This window comes from Prorops nasuta, unplaced genomic scaffold, assembly GCF_024137725.1.
Source record: "Prorops nasuta isolate Cenicafe-Biocafe unplaced genomic scaffold, Cenicafe_Pnas_1.2 PNAS00020, whole genome shotgun sequence".
NCBI lineage: Eukaryota > Metazoa > Arthropoda > Insecta > Hymenoptera > Bethylidae > Prorops > Prorops nasuta.
The window spans coordinates 1,714,574-1,734,152 of NW_027116817.1; the positions used below are offsets into that span (position 1 = coordinate 1,714,574).

General features: G+C 40.1%; 1 protein-coding gene across 1 annotated transcript; it reads right to left on the reverse strand.

Annotated features, from left to right (window-relative positions):
* Positions 1 to 1,067: 1,067 nt before the first annotated feature.
* Positions 1,068 to 2,157, reverse strand: LOC136780802 (uncharacterized). Its single transcript, XM_066739347.1, has 2 exons — positions 1,984 to 2,157; positions 1,068 to 1,376 (listed from the first exon to the last, which is right to left on the reverse strand). Exons 1-2 carry the CDS (start codon positions 2,155 to 2,157, stop codon positions 1,068 to 1,070), a joined length of 483 nt encoding a protein of 160 aa, XP_066595444.1.
* Between the last annotated feature and the right edge of the window lie 17,422 nt (positions 2,158 to 19,579).

Here is a 19,579-nt window from a genome sequence, read left to right on the forward strand (position 1 = left end):
GCTCCGCTGCAGGCTGCTCCGCTGCATGCAGCATCCGCAGGGCTATGGGCAGCGAATGTGGCCGCCGCAGTGGCTGCTGCTGTTCGGGTATCGTGCGATACCCTCTTCGCACTGACTGCTGCTGCCTCACAATTGGCCTCACTATTGCCACTGGTTTGGAGGAATGTTTTAGATCCTCCAGCGTCACTTTCTTGTCCGGTAAACTAACTTTCCTTGTGGAACTCATGATGGTTCACTGAAGACTGATTTGAAGAATGCTCTCCTCTACGTGTTCAAATTTTCTCTCTCTCTCTCTCTCTCTCTCTATACTCCAGATGAAGTTTATACATCTTTAACAATACATATTAGCCTTCTCTCCACTTCAGATCAAGTTTACATATTAGCCTTCTCTCCACTTCAGATCAAGTTTACATCTCATTGTCAATGCGGAGAGAAGTTTATATTCAATTATCAATACGTATTAGGTTTCGCGATCGACTTCTTTTAAGGCGAATAGTCCATCGTCGTAGATACTTATCATCCGCTCTGTAATAAGAGCGGAGCCTACGTGACCTTACCTAAAGAGAAGTGGTTGGGACGTATTTGAAACACTTGAAAAGATTTAGGAGCAGTGTTCAAGGGTTCTATTGGTGTGAAAATGGCTCTCAAGGCAATATAACTGGAAAATGGTTGCTGGCTTGCGAGTACCGTTATTTTTTTAAAAAAAAAAAACCTTATGGATAAAGAATTTTTAAAATGTAAATATTTTTCTTAATAAAAATTTTATAGGTATTTGAGCGATATAATTCCCATTTTGTTATTATTCAATAAAAAGGGAAATTGTTATGGATTGATGGAGAGGTAATTAAATAAAAAAAAAAAAAAAAAAAATTGAAGGGAAAAAGCCTTTCGGCATAAAAAACCCTCTTTATTGAAATACATTATTGACTGATGATATATATATGTATTTGCTTGCTTCCACCGTGACGAAGTAAGTTGTACCTCAGGCTCGTAACTTGTGTTCCCCCGTGACGAAAGTCTCAGATTGCGCAGCCTCCAAAATTTCTCTCTTCAAAAACATATTTGAATTAATGTTGTTCTTCGTTTTCCTCCTCCTCATCTTCCTCCTCCTGCTCTTGCTCCGCTTGCTCTAGCCCTTCTTGTATTCGATTTCTGAGCTCCACTAGTTTTTCAACAATTACTATCAAATCTTCTTCCTCTTGCACTGCTTCCTCCATTTCACCCATTATCTCCACAAGTTCTTCAACCAAGGCGCTAAATTCAGGAATATCCTCCGGATTCCTCAACAAATCTTCGTCCTCTTCCTCTATTTGTTCCTCCATTTCACTTATTATCCCCACAAGCACTTCAATCAAGGCATCAAAATCAGGATTATCCTTAAAAATGTCTCGTTTTTTAGATGTATCACGGAACATTGTCACTGTCGTTGCTAGCGTTAAAATGATCTCAAGATTTTTCGTCACTAGTCGCTCAGATGCAAAAGGATCTCCCAATGAAATATGAACTGACCGATTACGCACGTACATTTTAGTTAGTCAGATACCTTTCTTTATCAATACATATTAGTTAACTCTTTATCAAAACATATTAGCCTCCTATCCGAGAAGCGGAACGCAGTCAAAGAGAATTTCAATAGAGACCTGATACGACGAACGTTAATAATAATAATAATAATAGAAGGAGAAGGAGAAATAGAATTTTGAGGTTGTGAAATGAACGATATTTTTTTGTTTTTTTAATTAAAATTTATAAATATATTTTTAATAACATACATAAAAAAAAGTTATAATTGAATTTAATAATAAAATATTATAAAAATGAAGTGGTAGTGAGAGTAGCAGTAGTAGGAGCGGTATCATCTACGAGAAAAAAAAATTAGGAAAAATTATACTACTTATCCAAGCACTTGATAGTTTTTTTTTTCATTGATTCTTACCGATTGTTGGAGGTTTCCGTAAATGAATTCGACAGTAGCTGGAGAACGTCATTATCCTCGTCGAACCGTATTATATTTTCTGGAGAAATTTCTTGCTCCCAAATTTCTGGCTCCCACTCCATTTCACTACTATAATCTAATAGATTAGCCTCATCATCATCATCATCATCATCATCAATATTTGATGTTGATTTTTGCCGCTGAAGCTTCTTCCTCAACATTCTGACAATCGCGGTCAACGCGTTGTTATTCACTTCACCCCAATCTCCTTCCAAATCTACTTCTTCTTCTTCCTCCACAAATTCATCCATATTCTGAATGTTTTCAATATTTTGTTCAATATTTTGTTCAGTAGTTAATCTGTACAATTTAATTGCACCCATTTTTTTTTTTTTTTTTTTTTTTTTCTTGTTGAAACTATCACGTCAAGCAAACTCGGTAGACTGAGAATGGTAGAGATGTAAGCTCAATACGAAATGTATAATTATTATTATTTTCTCTATCAATACGTATTAGATTTCTCCACTTCACAATAGCTATTAACAGCCTCCTCCTCTTCTACTACCTCGTCCATACTTTGGATGATAACGTTTTTCACGTGAATTCAAGGTTGAGGAGCAGGGGTTTGCTAGTTGAACAATCGTTGTAGTTTTTTAAATAAAATTAATATATATTTTTAATAATATTTCTACAATAATTTTTAAACTATTCTATAAAAATTTAATAATAAAAGAAAAAGAAATTTGGTGATTCATCTTCCTTCTTAGTCTGCTTTGACACATTATCTTTTTCCTCCTCCTCTATTTTTTTCTCCTCTTCCTTCTTCATCTCCTTTGACTCAATATCTTCCCCGGTCTGTTTCTCTTCGTCTTTCTTCACTTTAATTTAAAAATACAAACAGGTAATAATTATGAAAAGGTAAAAAAGATAAAGTTAATACTTACATTCTTCCTCCTCTATTTTTTTCTCCTCTTTATCTTCTTCTTCCTTCTTCGTCTGCTTCGACTCAATATCTTTTTCCTCCTCCTCCTCTATTTTTTTCTCCTCTTTATCTTCTTCCTTCTTCGTCTCCTTTGACTCAATATCTTTTTCCTCAGTCTCTTCGTCTTTCTTCACTTTATTTTTTTCTTCTTCCTTCTTCATCTCCTTTGACTCAATATCTTCCCCGGTCTCTTCGTCTTTCTTCACTTTAATTTAAAAATACAAACAGGTAATAATTATGAAAAGGTAAAAAAGATAAAGTTAATACTTACATTCTTCCTCCTCCTCTATTTTTTTCTCCTCTTTATCTTCTTCCTTCTTCGTCTCCTTTGACTCAATATCTTTTTCCTCAGTCTCTTCGTCTTTCTTCACTTTATTTTTTGAAGAAAAAAAAATACAAACAAATAATAAATATAAAAATATTAAATAAATAAATACTTACAGTTTTTATGCAAATAATGGTACAGTTTCCGTTCATACTCTTCGAAGTAACGATTGAAGAAATCGTTAATTCGATTGACGTATTCCTCTGTCAATTCTCTGGGAAGAGTGGGTGAAAGAGGAACAATATCCTCTTGAATCATGATTAATTTACACTTTTCGCAGCTCATTTTTTCTTACTGTCACCGACGATGTTGTAACATTGAATGAGGCTGCGAGGACTTGTTTTCCCCTCTTTATTCCTCCGATGAATTTTAAAGAGTCACATTTTTGATTGTATCCACTTGGCAAAAACTGACACCTCCTCGTACGGGCAGTGGATACGTTCATTGTTCAAGTTCTTCTCTCGAACGTGTAAATTGCACGGTGTTTTTTCAAAATCATATAATTCAATTAAATCCTTAAACTTAGGGCAACCATACACTTCTAAATTAATATTATCCACATTCATCCTATTCAATAGATTTTTTTCAATGTTCCCTCCCTTGTAGGCTACTACGGGATTCTCGCACGTTAGGCAACCTCTAATAAAATCTTCCACATCCTCCTGCTCGTATTTCTCGAATCCCGTATCACTGTATTTTATACCATGCACCATATTTAGCAAAAACCACACAGTTTTTTTGTCTTTTTCACTAAGGTTTTTCATACTGTCACGCAAACGAAAAGATGCGTAAGAAATTTGATTACTTTTTAAATCAATTATAGCTATATCTTTATATTTAAGTTCTTTTTTATAAACTAAGAAACCTTCTATATCCATTATGTGAGTTATTCTATGCATTGTTGCGCTATTCTCGACGAAGATAAAAACTGAAATGAAGCATCTCCGAAGAAATATCTCCGTAGAGAGAGAAAGATTTTTTAAAAATATAAAGTTACATTCGATAAGGAGTCCATTGTTTCTTAATCTCTGGAAGATATTTTTTTTTTTCCGAAGAAACTAACAATGGGAAAAAAATACATTCGATAAGGAGTCTTAATCTCTGGAAGATATTTTTTTCCGAAGAAACTAACAATGGGAAAAAAATTCTTAGAAAATATCCCCTCCTAAAAAAAACATTAAATTTTCTTAAATGTAACAAAAAAAAAAGATCGTTCAGTATTGCATCGAGCGACTGACGATAATGACACCGACATTCGTTGATTTTCAAGGTTTTGTATTGACCGACAAGAGTTTTATAGTTAAAGAATTTGCGGTGTTGCGTGATAATGAAGTGTATCACAATGTATTTTCACCACCATTTCAAGAAGCTTGGTTGAGCGATCTCGAGAGAGAACAGAATGAGTAAGTATTTTTTTTTTTAAATGTAATGTTTTGTATATAATTTTTTTTCTTTTTTAAAGTTGGCTTTATTTTAATCGACATGGATTCAATTGGACCGACGGTCATTCACCTTATTACAAGCATAAAGATGTAATAAGAAAGTATGTAACGTCGTACGATGAAGATTGGATTTTCGTGAAAGGACGGGAGAAATATGATTGGTTGAGAAAAATTTGCAACTTAGAAAATATATACAATGCGAAGGAGTGTGAGTGGGGTAAATTTTGTCTTGGATGGAGTAAAAATTTCGAACCACCGTTACCCAAGTGTATGAATCATTATGGTATATGTTCACTGCAAAATGTCTACTATATGAAATCTGTATATGATCAATATATAAGGAATAAAAGACTTCTGAAAAAAAAAAAAAAAAAAAAAAAAAACAATGTATATCAATGTCAGTATGCATCTCAGACGAAACAATGGGATGTGTAGATACCCCTACTTCCATTCTCTATTCGATATATATAAGCGTTACTCTTCGCGAGAGACGCATTCGCAATTATTAATTTATTGTTCACCGTATGACATAGTCATTTCTTTAAGAAAAACACCAAAATGTCGACGGAATTGCGAAGAAAATTTTTTACAATTAATAGTGCGAATGAGTACGATGCGTGGGTACTGGAATGTCGCGAGCATATTCGACGATTGAGCAACGCGGATCGAGCTTTACCCGTTGGAACGCGTCAAAAGAATTTCGCCGAAATCGCGTGTATAAAGTGTCTGTTGCTACGAGCGCAGAGGGAATTGAATTATATTAAATCGGGTGCTGGTTGTAGCAATGACGTACAAGGACTTACCTGGGAGGAGCTTGATTTGGCGTTTCGAAGTCGAATATGCAGCGGCATGGTAGTTAATAGTAATTATATAGAGCCTAAGGATTTTTTAGTAGACGCGGAAGTATTAGTGCGTACGCGTATAGATAAGGTATTTGTTAGTGCAAATAGTGTTAAGGTTAATTGTGTATTTAACGGACAATTCATCTCTAAGGACCAGAGTGATGATAAAAACATTAGTACGACTAATGCTACATTGTACAAGACTGATAATTTTAGTGATTGGTATAGGAAAAACATTTTAGACGTTATTATGAAAAAATTAAGTGAATTTCAAGAGCGTGATAGTGGATGGACTTTGCACAAAATTCATTATTTAATAGTTAACATTAATCGTTTTAACCCGTTGCACGCGGGTTGTAAAATTAATCTGCCATCCGCTATCACGAGTAGGAAAGCTCTGATAAATTTAGAAACCAGTGATAATGCATGTTTCACGTGGTCCGTGACGGCGGCACTCTATCCAGCGAAACCTACGGCTCATCCAAATCGTACGTCCTCTTATCCACATTTTCGGACGGTTTTAGACGTCGGTAGCCTAACCTTTCCGACTACGCTAAAACAGATCCCGAAATTCGAGGTGGATAACGACGTGTCGGTGAACATCTTCACCTTGGAGAATGAAGAGCAAAATAGCGACGCAAAAATTGTGCCTCTTCAGGTGACGAAGAAGAAGAGATCGAGGCATGCTAATCTTCTTCTCGTCAACGATGAACAGGGAGCTGCACATTTTATGTGCATAAGGAATCTCTCGAGACTGGTGCGAAGCCAATTCACCAAGAGAGAAAATGCTCATTATGTATGCGATCGGTATGTATTAATAATGATACAAATATAACTGCATATGTTTTATTTTTTTTGTATAACTGCATATGTTTTATTTATTTTTTTTTTAGATGTCTCCACTACTTCCGCACAGTGGAGAGGCTCGAGTCGCACGAGCAGGATTGCGCGCAGCTCAACGATAATCTCCGCTTGATGTTGCCGAGCAAAGCCGAGGATCGCTGGGTTTCCTTCAAGAACATCAAAAATGGGGAACGAGTGCCATTCGTCGTATACGCGGATCTGGAGTGCATATTATCAAAAGTTGAACAATCGAACAGTAGTGATATTTATCAGAAGCATGAACCTATGAGTGTAGGCTATTATTTAAAAAGTGCTCGCGATGCGTCACTCTCGAAATACGATGCTCATCGGGGTGCCGACTGCATCGAATGGTTCGTACGCGAGCTCGAGGTCATTGCGCGCATCGCGAGCGAGAAACTGGGGACTGTCGTGCCCATGCATAATCTTAGTATTAGCGAACGATCGCGTCACTATAATGATCCCAATTGTCATATATGCAAAAAGCCGTTTCTTCCGAATCAACTACGAATTCGCGATCACGATCATCTGACCGGCAGATACAGAGGACCGGCTCACAATAATTGTAATTTAAATTTCAAAGATTCGCATGTCATTCCAGTAATTTTCCACAATTTTTCCGGCTATGATTCACATTTCATTTTCGAGACGATCGCTAATTTGTACGAGGGATCGGTATATCTGCTGCCTGTGCATAAGGAAAAATACATTTCATTCACCAAATATCTGCGAAATTATAATATACGGCTGAGATTTATCGATTCGTTCAAATTCATGGCCTCCAGTTTGGACAAATTGAGCTCGTACTTGGCGGAATCTCAGCTGACAAATTTGAGGTCACAATTTTCGGAATTGAGCGTCGAGCACTTCGACTTGCTTACGAGGAAAGGTATTTTTCCTTACGACTATGTAGATAGTGCGGCTAGATTGGAAGAGACGGCTTTACCACCGCGCCAGTCGTTTCACAACAGACTGTCCGACAGCGATATCAGCGAGGAAGCATACAATCATGCCGTAGAGGTATGGACCAAATTCCACATGCGCACACTTGGGGAGTACAGTGACCTGTACCTGAAGACCGATGTCCTATTGTTGGCCGATGTTTTCGAAAGTTTTCGCGATAGTTGCATGCTAAATTATGAGTTGGATCCAGCCCATTATTATACGCTACCGGGCTTCACCTGGGACGCAATGTTGAAGCATACGGGAATCAGGCTGGAGCTTTTCACGGACGTGGATATGTTGCTGTTCGTGGAGCGCGGTATACGCGGTGGTTTGAGTCAGTGCTCCCATCGTTACGAGAGGGCCAACAATCGGTACATGCGGGACTACGATCCGGCGGAACCGTCGAAATATCTCATGTATTACGACGTAAACAATCTGTATGGGTGGGCAATGTGTCAGCCGCTGCCCACCCATGGATTCCAATGGATCGAGGACGCTGCCAATCTCGATGTCTCCGCTATACCCTCGGATCATTCCGAGGGTTATATTTTGGAGGTCGATTTGGAGTATCCGCGCGAGCTTCACGACAAACACGCGGACCTACCGTTCTGCATGGTGCGCGAGAAGCCGCCGGGCGCGAGCCAGGAGAAGCTGCTGGCCACTTTAAACGATAAGACCCGTTACGTAATACATTATCGCGCTCTGCAACAATGTATGCGTAATGGACTCTTACTGAAGCGTATACATCGCGGTTTAAAGTTTCAGCAGTCCACCTGGCTTCGCGATTACATCGAGCTGAACACGCGTTTGCGCACCGCGTCCACCAATGAATTTGAGAAGAATCTCTTCAAGCTGATGAACAACGCGGTTTTCGGTAAAACAATGGAGAACGTGAGGAATAGAGTTGACGTGAGGCTCGCAACCAAGTGGGAGGGAAGATACGGGGCGGAAAGCCTGATTTCCAAACCGAATTTTCACAGTCTCGCGATTTTCAACGAGAATTTGGTCGCGATTCAATTATCGAAATTATCCGCGAAATTTGATAAACCCATTTACGTGGGAATGAGTATTTTAGATATTTCAAAAATTTGCTTGTATGAATTCCACTATGACTATATGCTTCCTACATTCGGTAGTAAATGTAGAGCGATGTATACCGACACGGACAGTCTGATATACAGTGTCGAGTGCGACGACGTTTACTCGGTCATGAAACGCGATCTCGCGCGATTCGACACCAGCGATTATCCTGACGATAATCGGTATGACTTGCCACGCGTCAACAAAAAGATACCTGGTCTGATGAAGGACGAGAACAATGGTCGTATCATGACCGAGTTCGTAGGACTGAGGGCAAAAATGTATACTTTCAAGGTGCAGGACTGTGCGAAAATTACCAAAAAAGCCAAAGGTGTCAAAGGTTACGTTATCGATAGAAATATAACATTTGACGACTACAAGGATTGTTTGGACAATTTCACCGTACAGTCTCGCAGTCAAAATTTGATTCGATCGAGGCTGCACCAGGTTTTCTCGATCAGTCAGCGGAAGGTCGCCCTCAGTCCGTACGACGACAAGCGTTTCGTTACACCCGGCACCGCGGCGACTCTACCCTGGGGACATTATAGTCTGAAAGAATAATTTTTTTTTTTTTTTTTTTTTTTTTTTTATTCGCTTTATTTAGTTATTTATGTATTTATTGTTTTTATTTATTCGCTTTATTTATTTATTTATTTATTGTTTTTATTTATTCTATATTTTGATACATCTTAATAAAAGTTTTTATAAAACATTGCTCTTATTTATCCAGGAATTGTGCGTACTGTCGAATCCCAGCCACTTAACGAACACTTTGTCGCCCTTTCTGCGCAATACTCTCTCCACCAGATACACATCGGGATTGATGGTTTTCGAAAGCTCGTATTCGTAAAATCCACCCAACAGTTGCGTGCCCCTGGAATCCTTGAGGAGATACGTAGCGGGATTGGTACTCTGCACTTTCGCCACCTCGAATATTTCGGTCGTCCAATTTGGCGTGTAGCCTTTGGCGAACATCTGCTTGTATTTACTGATTCGTACGAAATCGCCGACTTTGAACTTGGCACGACCTGCGACCTTGATGTGACTGTATACTGTCTTGAGTAGCTTATCTGCATGCTCGGGTTTCACATCCACGGGACGCATTCCCGTGGTACGATGCTTTCGCGCATTGTACGCATCCACCAACTCTTGCAGCATAGCGCGCCACTTGTAATTGCCGTTCAGCGTAAATCGTTTCCACATTTCCGTCTTCAACGTACGATTCCAGCGCTCGACTATCGACGCTTTCATCACGCTGTAGGTCGAGTAGTGATTTATCCCGCGTTTCCTCATCAACGCCCGAAAGTCACTGTTGTAAAACTCCTTGCCGTTGTCGGTCTGTAAATTTTTCGGACATCTACCGCCGTTCTTCAGTAGGATTCTCGTCATTGCCGTCGTCACTTCTCCGCCGCTCTTGGTCTTCAATGCCACCGCCCAAGCGTATTTCGAGAGGGTATCGATTACAGTGAGAATGTACTGGTGACCCGCATCGACGTAATTGCGCATATCAACAAGATCGGCCTGCCAGAGATCGTCGAAGCCGCGCACGATGACTCTTCTGCGTGGAAAATTTATCCTCGCCGGTGCGTGGAGCTCCTCCACCAACTGTATCTTTTCTTTGCTCATTTTTTTTTTTTTTTTTTTTTTCGAAATTCCTAATGAAAAGTGTTGCTAAGTATTGCTCTTTCCAGATCTCTTTTACTCACTTTATCATCCAATTTTTCGCAAATTGTTTGAAAAATTTGGTCCATCTTTTTCTCAAATTGTTCATTATGTGTATTCAATGCCATTGTCAGATATTGCTTGAATTCAAGCAGTAAATGCTCTAAATTGGGTTCGTGTTTCCTACTCTCACCATCCAGTCCAATTCCAAATTTATTTATCGACATTTCAAATGCACTACTTTGTATTTCAAAAATCAGTCTCTTTTTCCTCGCTATTATTCCTCTTTTTGATGGCTCGTAATGTCGAGAGTAAACATTCTACGATGTATGTTAAACAAATGCAAATTTCACAACAGCAGGAATCAGACATTTAATTTTTTTTTTTTACCTCGTACTACCGAAAGACGTTGATATTACACTGAGGTAAGAGTGTAACGTGCAACTTTCTTTATACGATGAGATCCTCCTCGCGCAACTCCTCGATTATCGACTGTATCTCGTTGTGATGACTCGTATTACCGGCAGCCACCGACGCGATCAAAAGTCTCAAACGTTCGATCAATTCATTCGGATCGTTCCAATGTACGTAGTTGATTGGTCCCTCGGTGACACGCATTAGTCCTTTACCCCTTTTTTTCGATGCTGTTGATGCTGCGCCTGACGGTTTACTTGCGCCCGACGGTTTACTTGCGCTAGACGGTTTACTTGCGCCCGATGTTGACGCGTCAGAAGTTGACGATTTTCTTGCGCGTGATGTTGATGGTAACCGATAAGGCGGTAAAATAGGTTTTCCCAATAGCAATGGTTTCATAATTTCTGTATATTTTGCACCTCTATTACCTTTGATTTGTTTTAGACTATCGTTTAACAGTTTATGCGCTTTAGTTTGATTGAGAATACTCTTGTATCGTTCCAAATCGTCGGGTTCTATAATGGCTCGATTGGGTTCTCTCATGAAAATTAGTTCATAAGTACCTCTTGTACCGGTGTATAACTTCTTATCGAGAATAATATCTCCCTCATGATTTATTTCAAATTTACATTTACCAAGCGTCAGTTGATCATCTTCATAACGAGGTCCAAAAGCATGATCAATCAAGTTCTCCCTATCAGTCAGAAGTAATTTAATATACTTGCCAGGGATCGGATGTAATTTAATATGTTGAAAGACATGTTGAAACAAGCCTGGTTCCTGTTTTTCATCAACATTTAATTTTTCTAGCAAACTTTTTTTTGAATCGGGCGATGGTTGATCGGTTATAGAAGACTCGTCGTCGTCGTCGTCGTCGGTCATGAAATCCAATGGATTCGTAATAGTTTCACTAATATTACTACTACTAAGATTCTTTGCTCGTTTATGCGGTGTCGATGTGAAGTAGGCTCCCCTCTTCAATTTATCGTTGTATTTGACAAATGAACTATTTGTGTTATCCTCCGTTTGCGAAACGAGTTTCTTCAATGGTTCGACTATCGGCTTGAATGTCTCATTCAAACTGCTCTCCATTATCGCCTTCTCCGATTTCAAGGCACGATGCTTGTCGCGAATGACCTCGCTCGTCTTGGCGATCCTCTTCAGAAGCGATTTTTCATCCATCGCGATGCTGTATAAAACAGCTATCCCCCGAATTGAACGGTTTTTAACCGACCTGTTGCGATGCTGTATACAACAGCTTTCCCCGAACCGACACGGGTTTTAACCGACCTGACGATCCGAACAGCCTGCGCTCCAGTATCAAACTGACACTCAAGGCCGTGATCGTGAAACCTTACCGGCATGACATTCACAAGGCCGAAACCTTACCGGCCTGTTCACTCGATCGTGGCGTACTCGTTGAAACCTTTGCGATAACGGCCGTTCCTCAGAGGGGTATCCTTGTCTATTACCAAGAAACCGTAATCGCGACTCCAACAGGTCGAACACAATGTGAGAAATTTCTCATACGACATATCACTGTTGACATGATCGTTGAAAATATGCTTCAGATTAGTTCCATCCTGCTTAAATATTATTAGCAAGTTTGCGTTATCTCGTATCAGATGCTTCGGTATTTTCGCATAAGTCTGACAGAGGTAGAAACAATCGATGTTGGAATGTCTACCCATGCAAAAGTAGTCCCTTATATTGTCCTGCTTGTCGTTGGCCACATCGTCGAATATGAAAATGGAATTCGGCTTTGCATCCGCGACGTTCACAACCTCGCAATTGTTGGAAAATTGAAAGTAACCAATTTCCTCCGTTTCCTGCAGAAGCTGCTCCAGATATCGATACTTCGGTTGCTGCAGCGACTTCGAGTAGACGTACAGGTTCTCGAATCTCACACCGTGCGGACTCTCTATGAGGCTCAGCAGCACGTTTGTCTTACCGCAATTCGACGGACCGCAAACTATGCAGCGTATCGTAGATGGTAATAGCGATCCGTGACGTTTTCTTATTTGCGCGGTAGCATTGTGAGCATCCAAATTTGTCACGCGAATAGTCGGCACGTGCTTCACGAAATGCATCCTCGCTATTGACCTTCAGCAACAGCCGTATCGTTCATTTATATTTCGCGATTCACGGAACTATTCGGTCAGTTGCCATTACGATGTCGTTCATGCTAGTCGTCGTCGATTCCCTGCAGAACTTGACGAATCATCAGCTCGAACACATACCGAAGATCGTATTGCTCGAGTACTTTCCAGACAGTATCGCGAGTGTGTGGGAAAGATTACCTCGGCACATTCGCGCGGACTCGGATGTGCAGCAATATCAATATTGTTTGCAACACTACAATCTACCTGATACCACTCACCACGACGGACCACCGAGACGGATAAAAGACTGTTACGTTTGTCAGCAAGAGAAGCAGTTGCTTTAAATGTCTGGATCGTTCTTCAATAAAGTCTTGAAAAAATTGCCATTTGAGCTGCACGTGCCCGGTTACAATTATTGCGGGCCCGGCACTCGACTTCGCGAAAGATTGGAGCGCGGCGATCGTGGTATAAATCCGCTGGACGAGGCCTGCCTCGATCACGACTTAGCATATTGGCACAACGAGGATCTACCGGAGCGTCATCAGGCCGATAAAGTGCTAGCGAGGAGAGCGCGTGAACGTATTACCGCAAGAGACGCGACCTTGGGTGAACGCGCGGTCGCCGCAGCCGTATGGGCATCGATGAATGCTAAGCGTAAACTTGGCTTGGGATTACATAATATTGTTGCGATGAAGAAAGCAGTAGCGGCTAAAAAAAAGAACAACAAGAAAAAAATTGGTATTACGAGGAAGAGAAGAATTCGAGTGCCGAGGAAACGGGGTGGTATAATACCTATACTTCCACTACTAGGTGCAGTCGGAGCACTTGCAGGTGGGGCATCGGGTATAGCGAGTGCTGTAAACCGTGCAAAAGCTGAGAGAGAAGGATTGCGGGAAATGCAACGTCACAATCGCGCGATGGAAGCGTCGCGCGAGAGAGGTCGAGGTCTTTATCTGAAACCGTACAAGCGAGTCGTCGGAGAGGGTATCCGTGGAAAAAAAAAACAAAAAAAAAACGACAAAAAAACGGTCGAGGAAGAAAATGAATGAGGGAAAATTTCGTCGTGGCGATGCTTTCCCGGATTCAGGTCCTACTAGTAACGTACAATTGACACGCATCTGCCGACGCATACCATACTTCCGTGGAGTCTTTATGCGCACATCTCTGCCGCTAGACGGGCCGCGGTGCAACGAGTGCGCGATCGTGAATCTCGACGATCAATGCGGTCCTGGTACCCACTGGGTAGCCTACGTCAAGCGTAACGACATCGTCCTATACTTTGATTCCTTCGGAAATTTGAAACCGCCGAAAGAATGTGTGCGTTACTTTGGTCCTAACGTTACAATCTACTACAATCATGATCGATATCAATCGTACGATAAAAGCAATTGCGGTCAGTTGTGCGTGAAATTCCTGCGAGAACAGATACTTTGAAACAAAAATGTCTTTCACCGTGACATTATCGGATCGTAAATCAGTATTAAATTCAGATTTCTTTCCCCCCATCAATCTGCAAGACGATCGCTACGAGATCGGTCTCGTGGACATGCAAACGTTCAACTCGATAGCCAATGTGGACGAGACGAATAATAAGTTTTACTACGATAACGATAAGGTGCTGACGATACCCAGAGGCTGTTACGAGTTGAGTGCCATAAATGAATTTTTCCAGTCTGAAATTTCTGCGAGACATGAAATTAAAGACAACATTGACAGCGTCATTCTTCTACGAGCGAATAACAATACACTGAAGAGTGAAATATTCTGTAAATATTCGATTGACTTTGGAAAACCGAATAACATTGGCTCGCTACTGGGCTTCTCGTCGAATCGCGTGATCGAGCCGAACGTCCAGGCTGAATCCGACGATACCGTGGACATTGTGAAAACAAATATTCTACGCATCGAGTGCAACATTGCGGGTGGTGCGTACACCAACGGTAGACCACGACACATTATTCACGAGTTCTTTCCCAGCGTACCACCGGGCTATAAAATCTCGGAGGCACCGAAAACCGTCATTTATCTACCGGTCATCGTCAGAGTAATCGACCGTCTCACGTTACGTATCCTCGATCAGGACGATCGTCTCGTAGACTTTGGACGTGAAGAAATTACCATAAGATTACACATTAAGAAATGTTAATTTACAAAAGTAGTAGTAGTAGCGAGGATTATAAAGCGGTGAAACTGGATGAAACGTTAGCTAGTCGTTCGTCCTACGTGGAGTCGAATACACCGGCTCGGAGTGAAAATCGCGACAAGAGGAGCTTCCTGCTAACGAGAAGAAATATCGAATTTTTACAATCATTGGGATTCACCGTGAAGAGATTGGGCGAAGGTAGTACATAGTGGAACAATGGCAGATCCCTTGAACGTCACCGCACGGCTGACCTACGACAATCGCATCACGAAAATGGAGATGCATGCCTACAATCCGTATGCGAACGCCTCGTTGGCGAACAGCGACGAGATTCGCATTCCCATACAGCAGCAAGATTTGATACTCCTGCCGTGCGAGAGTTATCTCTACGTCGAGGGCCAGCTGGTGGAGGGTACGCGTGACGCGAGCGCCACCAACGACGATACAGTTACGCTCGACTGCAATTCCGCGGCTTTTCTCTTCGACGAGATTCGTTATGAATTGAACGGTATCGAGATCGACCGATGCAGAAACGTCGGTATTACCAGCACTCTGAAGAATCTCGTTTCCCTGAGCACCGAGGAGAGCGTCAGTCTACGTCATTCCGGATGGTTCGTCGCTACGGCCAGAGACCGGCTCAAAAAGGAGGCGGCTGTTAAGAATTTCAGCTTTTGCGTGCCCCTTAAAATGCTGCTGGGATTCTGCGAGGATTATCGGCGAGTCGTCGTTAACGCGCGTCACGAGCTCGTTCTCATTCGCGCGCGCGACGATACAAACGCCATTTACTCGGCGGTGAAAATCACCGATTCGTCGATCAAGCTGCTACGAGTGCAATGGAGAATACCCCATGTGACCCTGAACGAAATAACGAAACTCCAATTTCTCGGTATCGTCGAGCAGGACAAGAGTCTGTCACTCGCTTTTCGCGCCTGGGAACTTTACGAGTATCCCCTTCTGCCCAAGTCGCAGCGACACACGTGGTCCGTGAAAGCGTCCACGCAATTGGAGAAGCCGCGATACGTCATTCTGGCGTTCAGAACGAACAAGAAGAGTAATCAGCACGAGGATGTGCTGAGATTTAATCATTGCAAAGTCCTCGATGTCAAACTCTATCTGAATTCCGAATCCTATCCGTACGATCGTCTCGACACTGATTTCACGAAATCCCGCTACTCCGTCCTCTACGACATGTATGTAAAGTTTTTCACCTCCTATTACGCTGGTGAGAAACTCGGGAGACCCATGCTCGACTATACGGACTTTTTGACGTACGGGCCGCTCTTCGTCATCGACTGCTCGCATCAGAACGAGTCCATAAAAACCGGCACGGTCGACGTTAAACTCGAGATCGAGTGTATGGAAATCATTCCGGATAATACTACAGCCTATTGTTTAATCATACACGATAAAATTGTACAATATAATCCTCTTACGAATATTGTTAGAAATGTAAGTTAAAAAAAAAAAAAAAAAAAAATTATTGTTAGAAATATAAGTTTATAAAAAAAAAAAAAAAAATAAAATACTTTCTTAAAGTTCTTAATGTTTTATTCCTAAATTCTACATTATGGGAGATTAAACGTAGGGAATAAATAAATATTAATAATTATAAGCATCAATTAATTTTTTATTTTTAATACAAAATATCTATCAAACTTTACACTTAAATTCCACGTTGTGGTATTTTCCTCCTTTGTATAGCATTATTAAATTTTTGGCTGTTGCAGCCTTTTGCAGCTGCTGCAACTGCTCCGTATCCTCCGCCAATTTTGCCATTCTCCCTGGCAAGAATACCCAATCGGCTGTTGGCAGCTTTACAATAATTTTTATGCCATATTTTGTCTTAATTATTTCAACTTCAGATATTTCGTATTCGTCATTTTCCGTTAAGCTATCTAATTTAACGAATTTTTTTGGAATGACACTTCCCAATTCATTGATCTTATTGAAGTTCATTTTTATCTCTATGAAAAAATTAGTCTCATTAGAGTAAAAAAAAAATCAATTAAATAATGCATTTACTAATCGAATGAAAAAGAAAATCCTTACCTTTTTTTATTTATGTAAGAATCAAGTTTATTTTTAATGCGTTCAAACACACACAAACTTATTTTTTCTTAATAGTTCAAGCACGCGTGGTACGACTATGCAGCTCTCGTTTAACAGACTGACTTTTTATATGAACGATATTATCATATATTAAGCGTATGCAATGTTTGGAAGGGGTAATTTTTTTTTTTTTTTTTTCTTTCTTACTTGCGATGAATTTCCATTGTGATTGACCTATAGGTTTATCACAGTATAACACAATAGGAAAAAATATCTATGGATATCACTATACGGGGATTATTCAGAGGGTATAGTGTATCCTTCTTAATTAAGAAAGAAATAATGGAAGGGGTAATTTTTTTTTTTTTTTCTTACTTGCGATAAATTTCCATTGTGATTGACCTGTAGGTTTATCACAGTATAACACAATAGGGAAAAATATCTATGGATATCTCTATATACGGGGAGGGTATAGTGTCTCCTTTAAGAAAGAAAGAATGGACTTCTAATGTAATTTCATATTGAAAACAAACGATAAAGACTCTCTCTCTCTCTCTCTCGACGGGATTTCTTCAGAGGATTCAATCAGTCCTCGAACCTACAGCAGTACACGTTGAAAGAGAAAAATATTAAAAATGGAAAGTGAAAAGTGTTCTGTGACGATAAATCGTGCAGAAGAGGAGGAAACTGCAGCAGAATCTATGCAGGATTATATTAGGAGAATTAACGATTCTCATGAACGCTATTTTCGAGAATATGAAGCGATGCTTCAGCGAAATATGCATTGTAAGTACTTATTTTATTAATTTTTAAAAGAAGAAAACCCACCCATACATAGAATCATGAAATAATCTTACAACACACATACGAAAAAAAAAAAAATTTTAATTTTTTTTCCTTTTATTTTTTAGCAGCTATTGATTTAGAGAAGGAGGAGGAGGAGGAGGAGGAGGAGGTGATTTTTGTAAGTATACTTGATTTGTAAAGTAGTTATTACAATATTAAAAAAAGTTTTCAAATATGTCCTAGGTGAAAAATAGTAGCACGCAGACGGAACCTATTTTCGCAAAAACAGAGGCTACACAAATGGAACCTGAAATGGATTTAACACCACATTATTGGTGTACTAATTGTGAAAAGTATGGTCACCTAAAAATTAATTGTACACTTCCAGAGTGGTGTTCCATTTGTAAACAATACATTCATCATACTATCGAATGTATGAAAAACTTTTAAAAATTGTAAATAAAACCAATAAATATATTTTTACTTAAATTTGTGTTTCTTCAATACCTTTCCATCCATCCACTTTACAAAATAATATTCTGCGTTCCACTTCTCGGAAACTACTCATAATTATTCCACTACGTGTTATGTTTACAGCAGGTCATCAAGCACTGGCGGTAGTATAAGTTTCTTCAGGGCATAATTTATATCGTCTTCTCTATTCTTCTCATTTTCAAAATCTTTTTTTGCGAGCTGATTAGAGAAATATTCTACAACAATTTTCAATCCAGCAATCATATCATTTCGTAATTCCTTGTCTTTCCGATCCAATTTATAATCATTATGATCGACTTTATCAATCAATTTATCGATTCTTATACCAATTTCATCAATTTCATCGATTTTTTTCATTAGAGTTGTAAATTTTTCCTCAAGAATGTCACATTTTAGGTAATAGTGAGTTAGCTTCTCACTGTATTCAAACAATTCTCTCGTTAAGCTATCACGTACAGTCATCGAATTACGTAACAGAGCAGCCATATTCACCGCACTTGTCTCATCCGTAACATCGCATTCTAAGTTTGAAATTATTTTCTTCTTGGCATTAAATGCATTCTTTTGTTTATCAAACTTTAACGTGTCATTGTCAATTTTGTGGAAATAATTTTTCACTTTACCGGTATTGAAACCAGCTCCAAATTTATTTATTTATTGTCATAGTGAAGTAGTACGTTGAACTGAGAAAATCTTGAAACTGCAATCTCTTTTATATATAGAATAACGCTTTCTTCTCCTATTTAGATCCTGACAATTTGTAACTACTCTCTCTCTCTTGTATGGCTTAACGTAAGGGGGATGGGGGGCTCTCTCTCTTGTACGGATAAACGTAAGGGGGACCACGTGTGTACCCTACGAGTTTATTCTGCTGGAATCTCTCTCTCTCTCTCTCTCTCTCTCTCTCAGGCGTCCACTGCTTAACATTAGAGGGGGGGAGGTCACGTGTGTACCCTACGAGTTTAACGTCGGGGGAGGACGATGCGCATGCGCACAACCGCGCACGAGGAGAGGGGGCAATTCCCCTACTTCCCTTGCCCCCGCGGGACCCCGACCCCCTCGCCACGCGGTCCCAGAACCATCCTAGCTACTCTACTCGCGATTTCGATATTTCCGCTCTTTTATAAAATATGGCCCACAAAAATCTATACCGACATTACTGAATGGCTTTGCCTCTGAAATTTGAACGGCTGGTAAATTCGCTATCTTATAATTTTTGGCTTCCGCATTGAATCGAAAACATGTCACGCACCCCCGAATGATTTTCCTCACTTGATTCCGGCCGTCTAAAAGCCAAAAGCGCTGTCGTAATATAGCTAAGGTAGTTTGTATACCTGCATGGCAATTTGCGAGATGAGTCTCTCGTATGATTTAGTCAGTCACGTGGTGGCGTACTGGTTAAAGAATCGGATGATTTGTACCAAATGGTATCTTGGCATTTTTCAGTCTACCTCCCACTCGTAATAAAGAGTCATTATCCAAAAAAGGACTTAATGCCGCGAGTCGCGATTTACA

Coding starts and splice junctions, on each gene's coding strand:
- LOC136780802 (XM_066739347.1), bottom strand. CDS start 2,157: ATGTTGAGGAAGAAGCTTCAGCGGCAAAAATCAACATCAAATATTGAT. Junction 1,377..1,983: donor GGTTCGACGAGGATAATGAC/GTTCTCCAGCTA, acceptor GACATTTTTAAG/GATAATCCTGATTTTGATGC.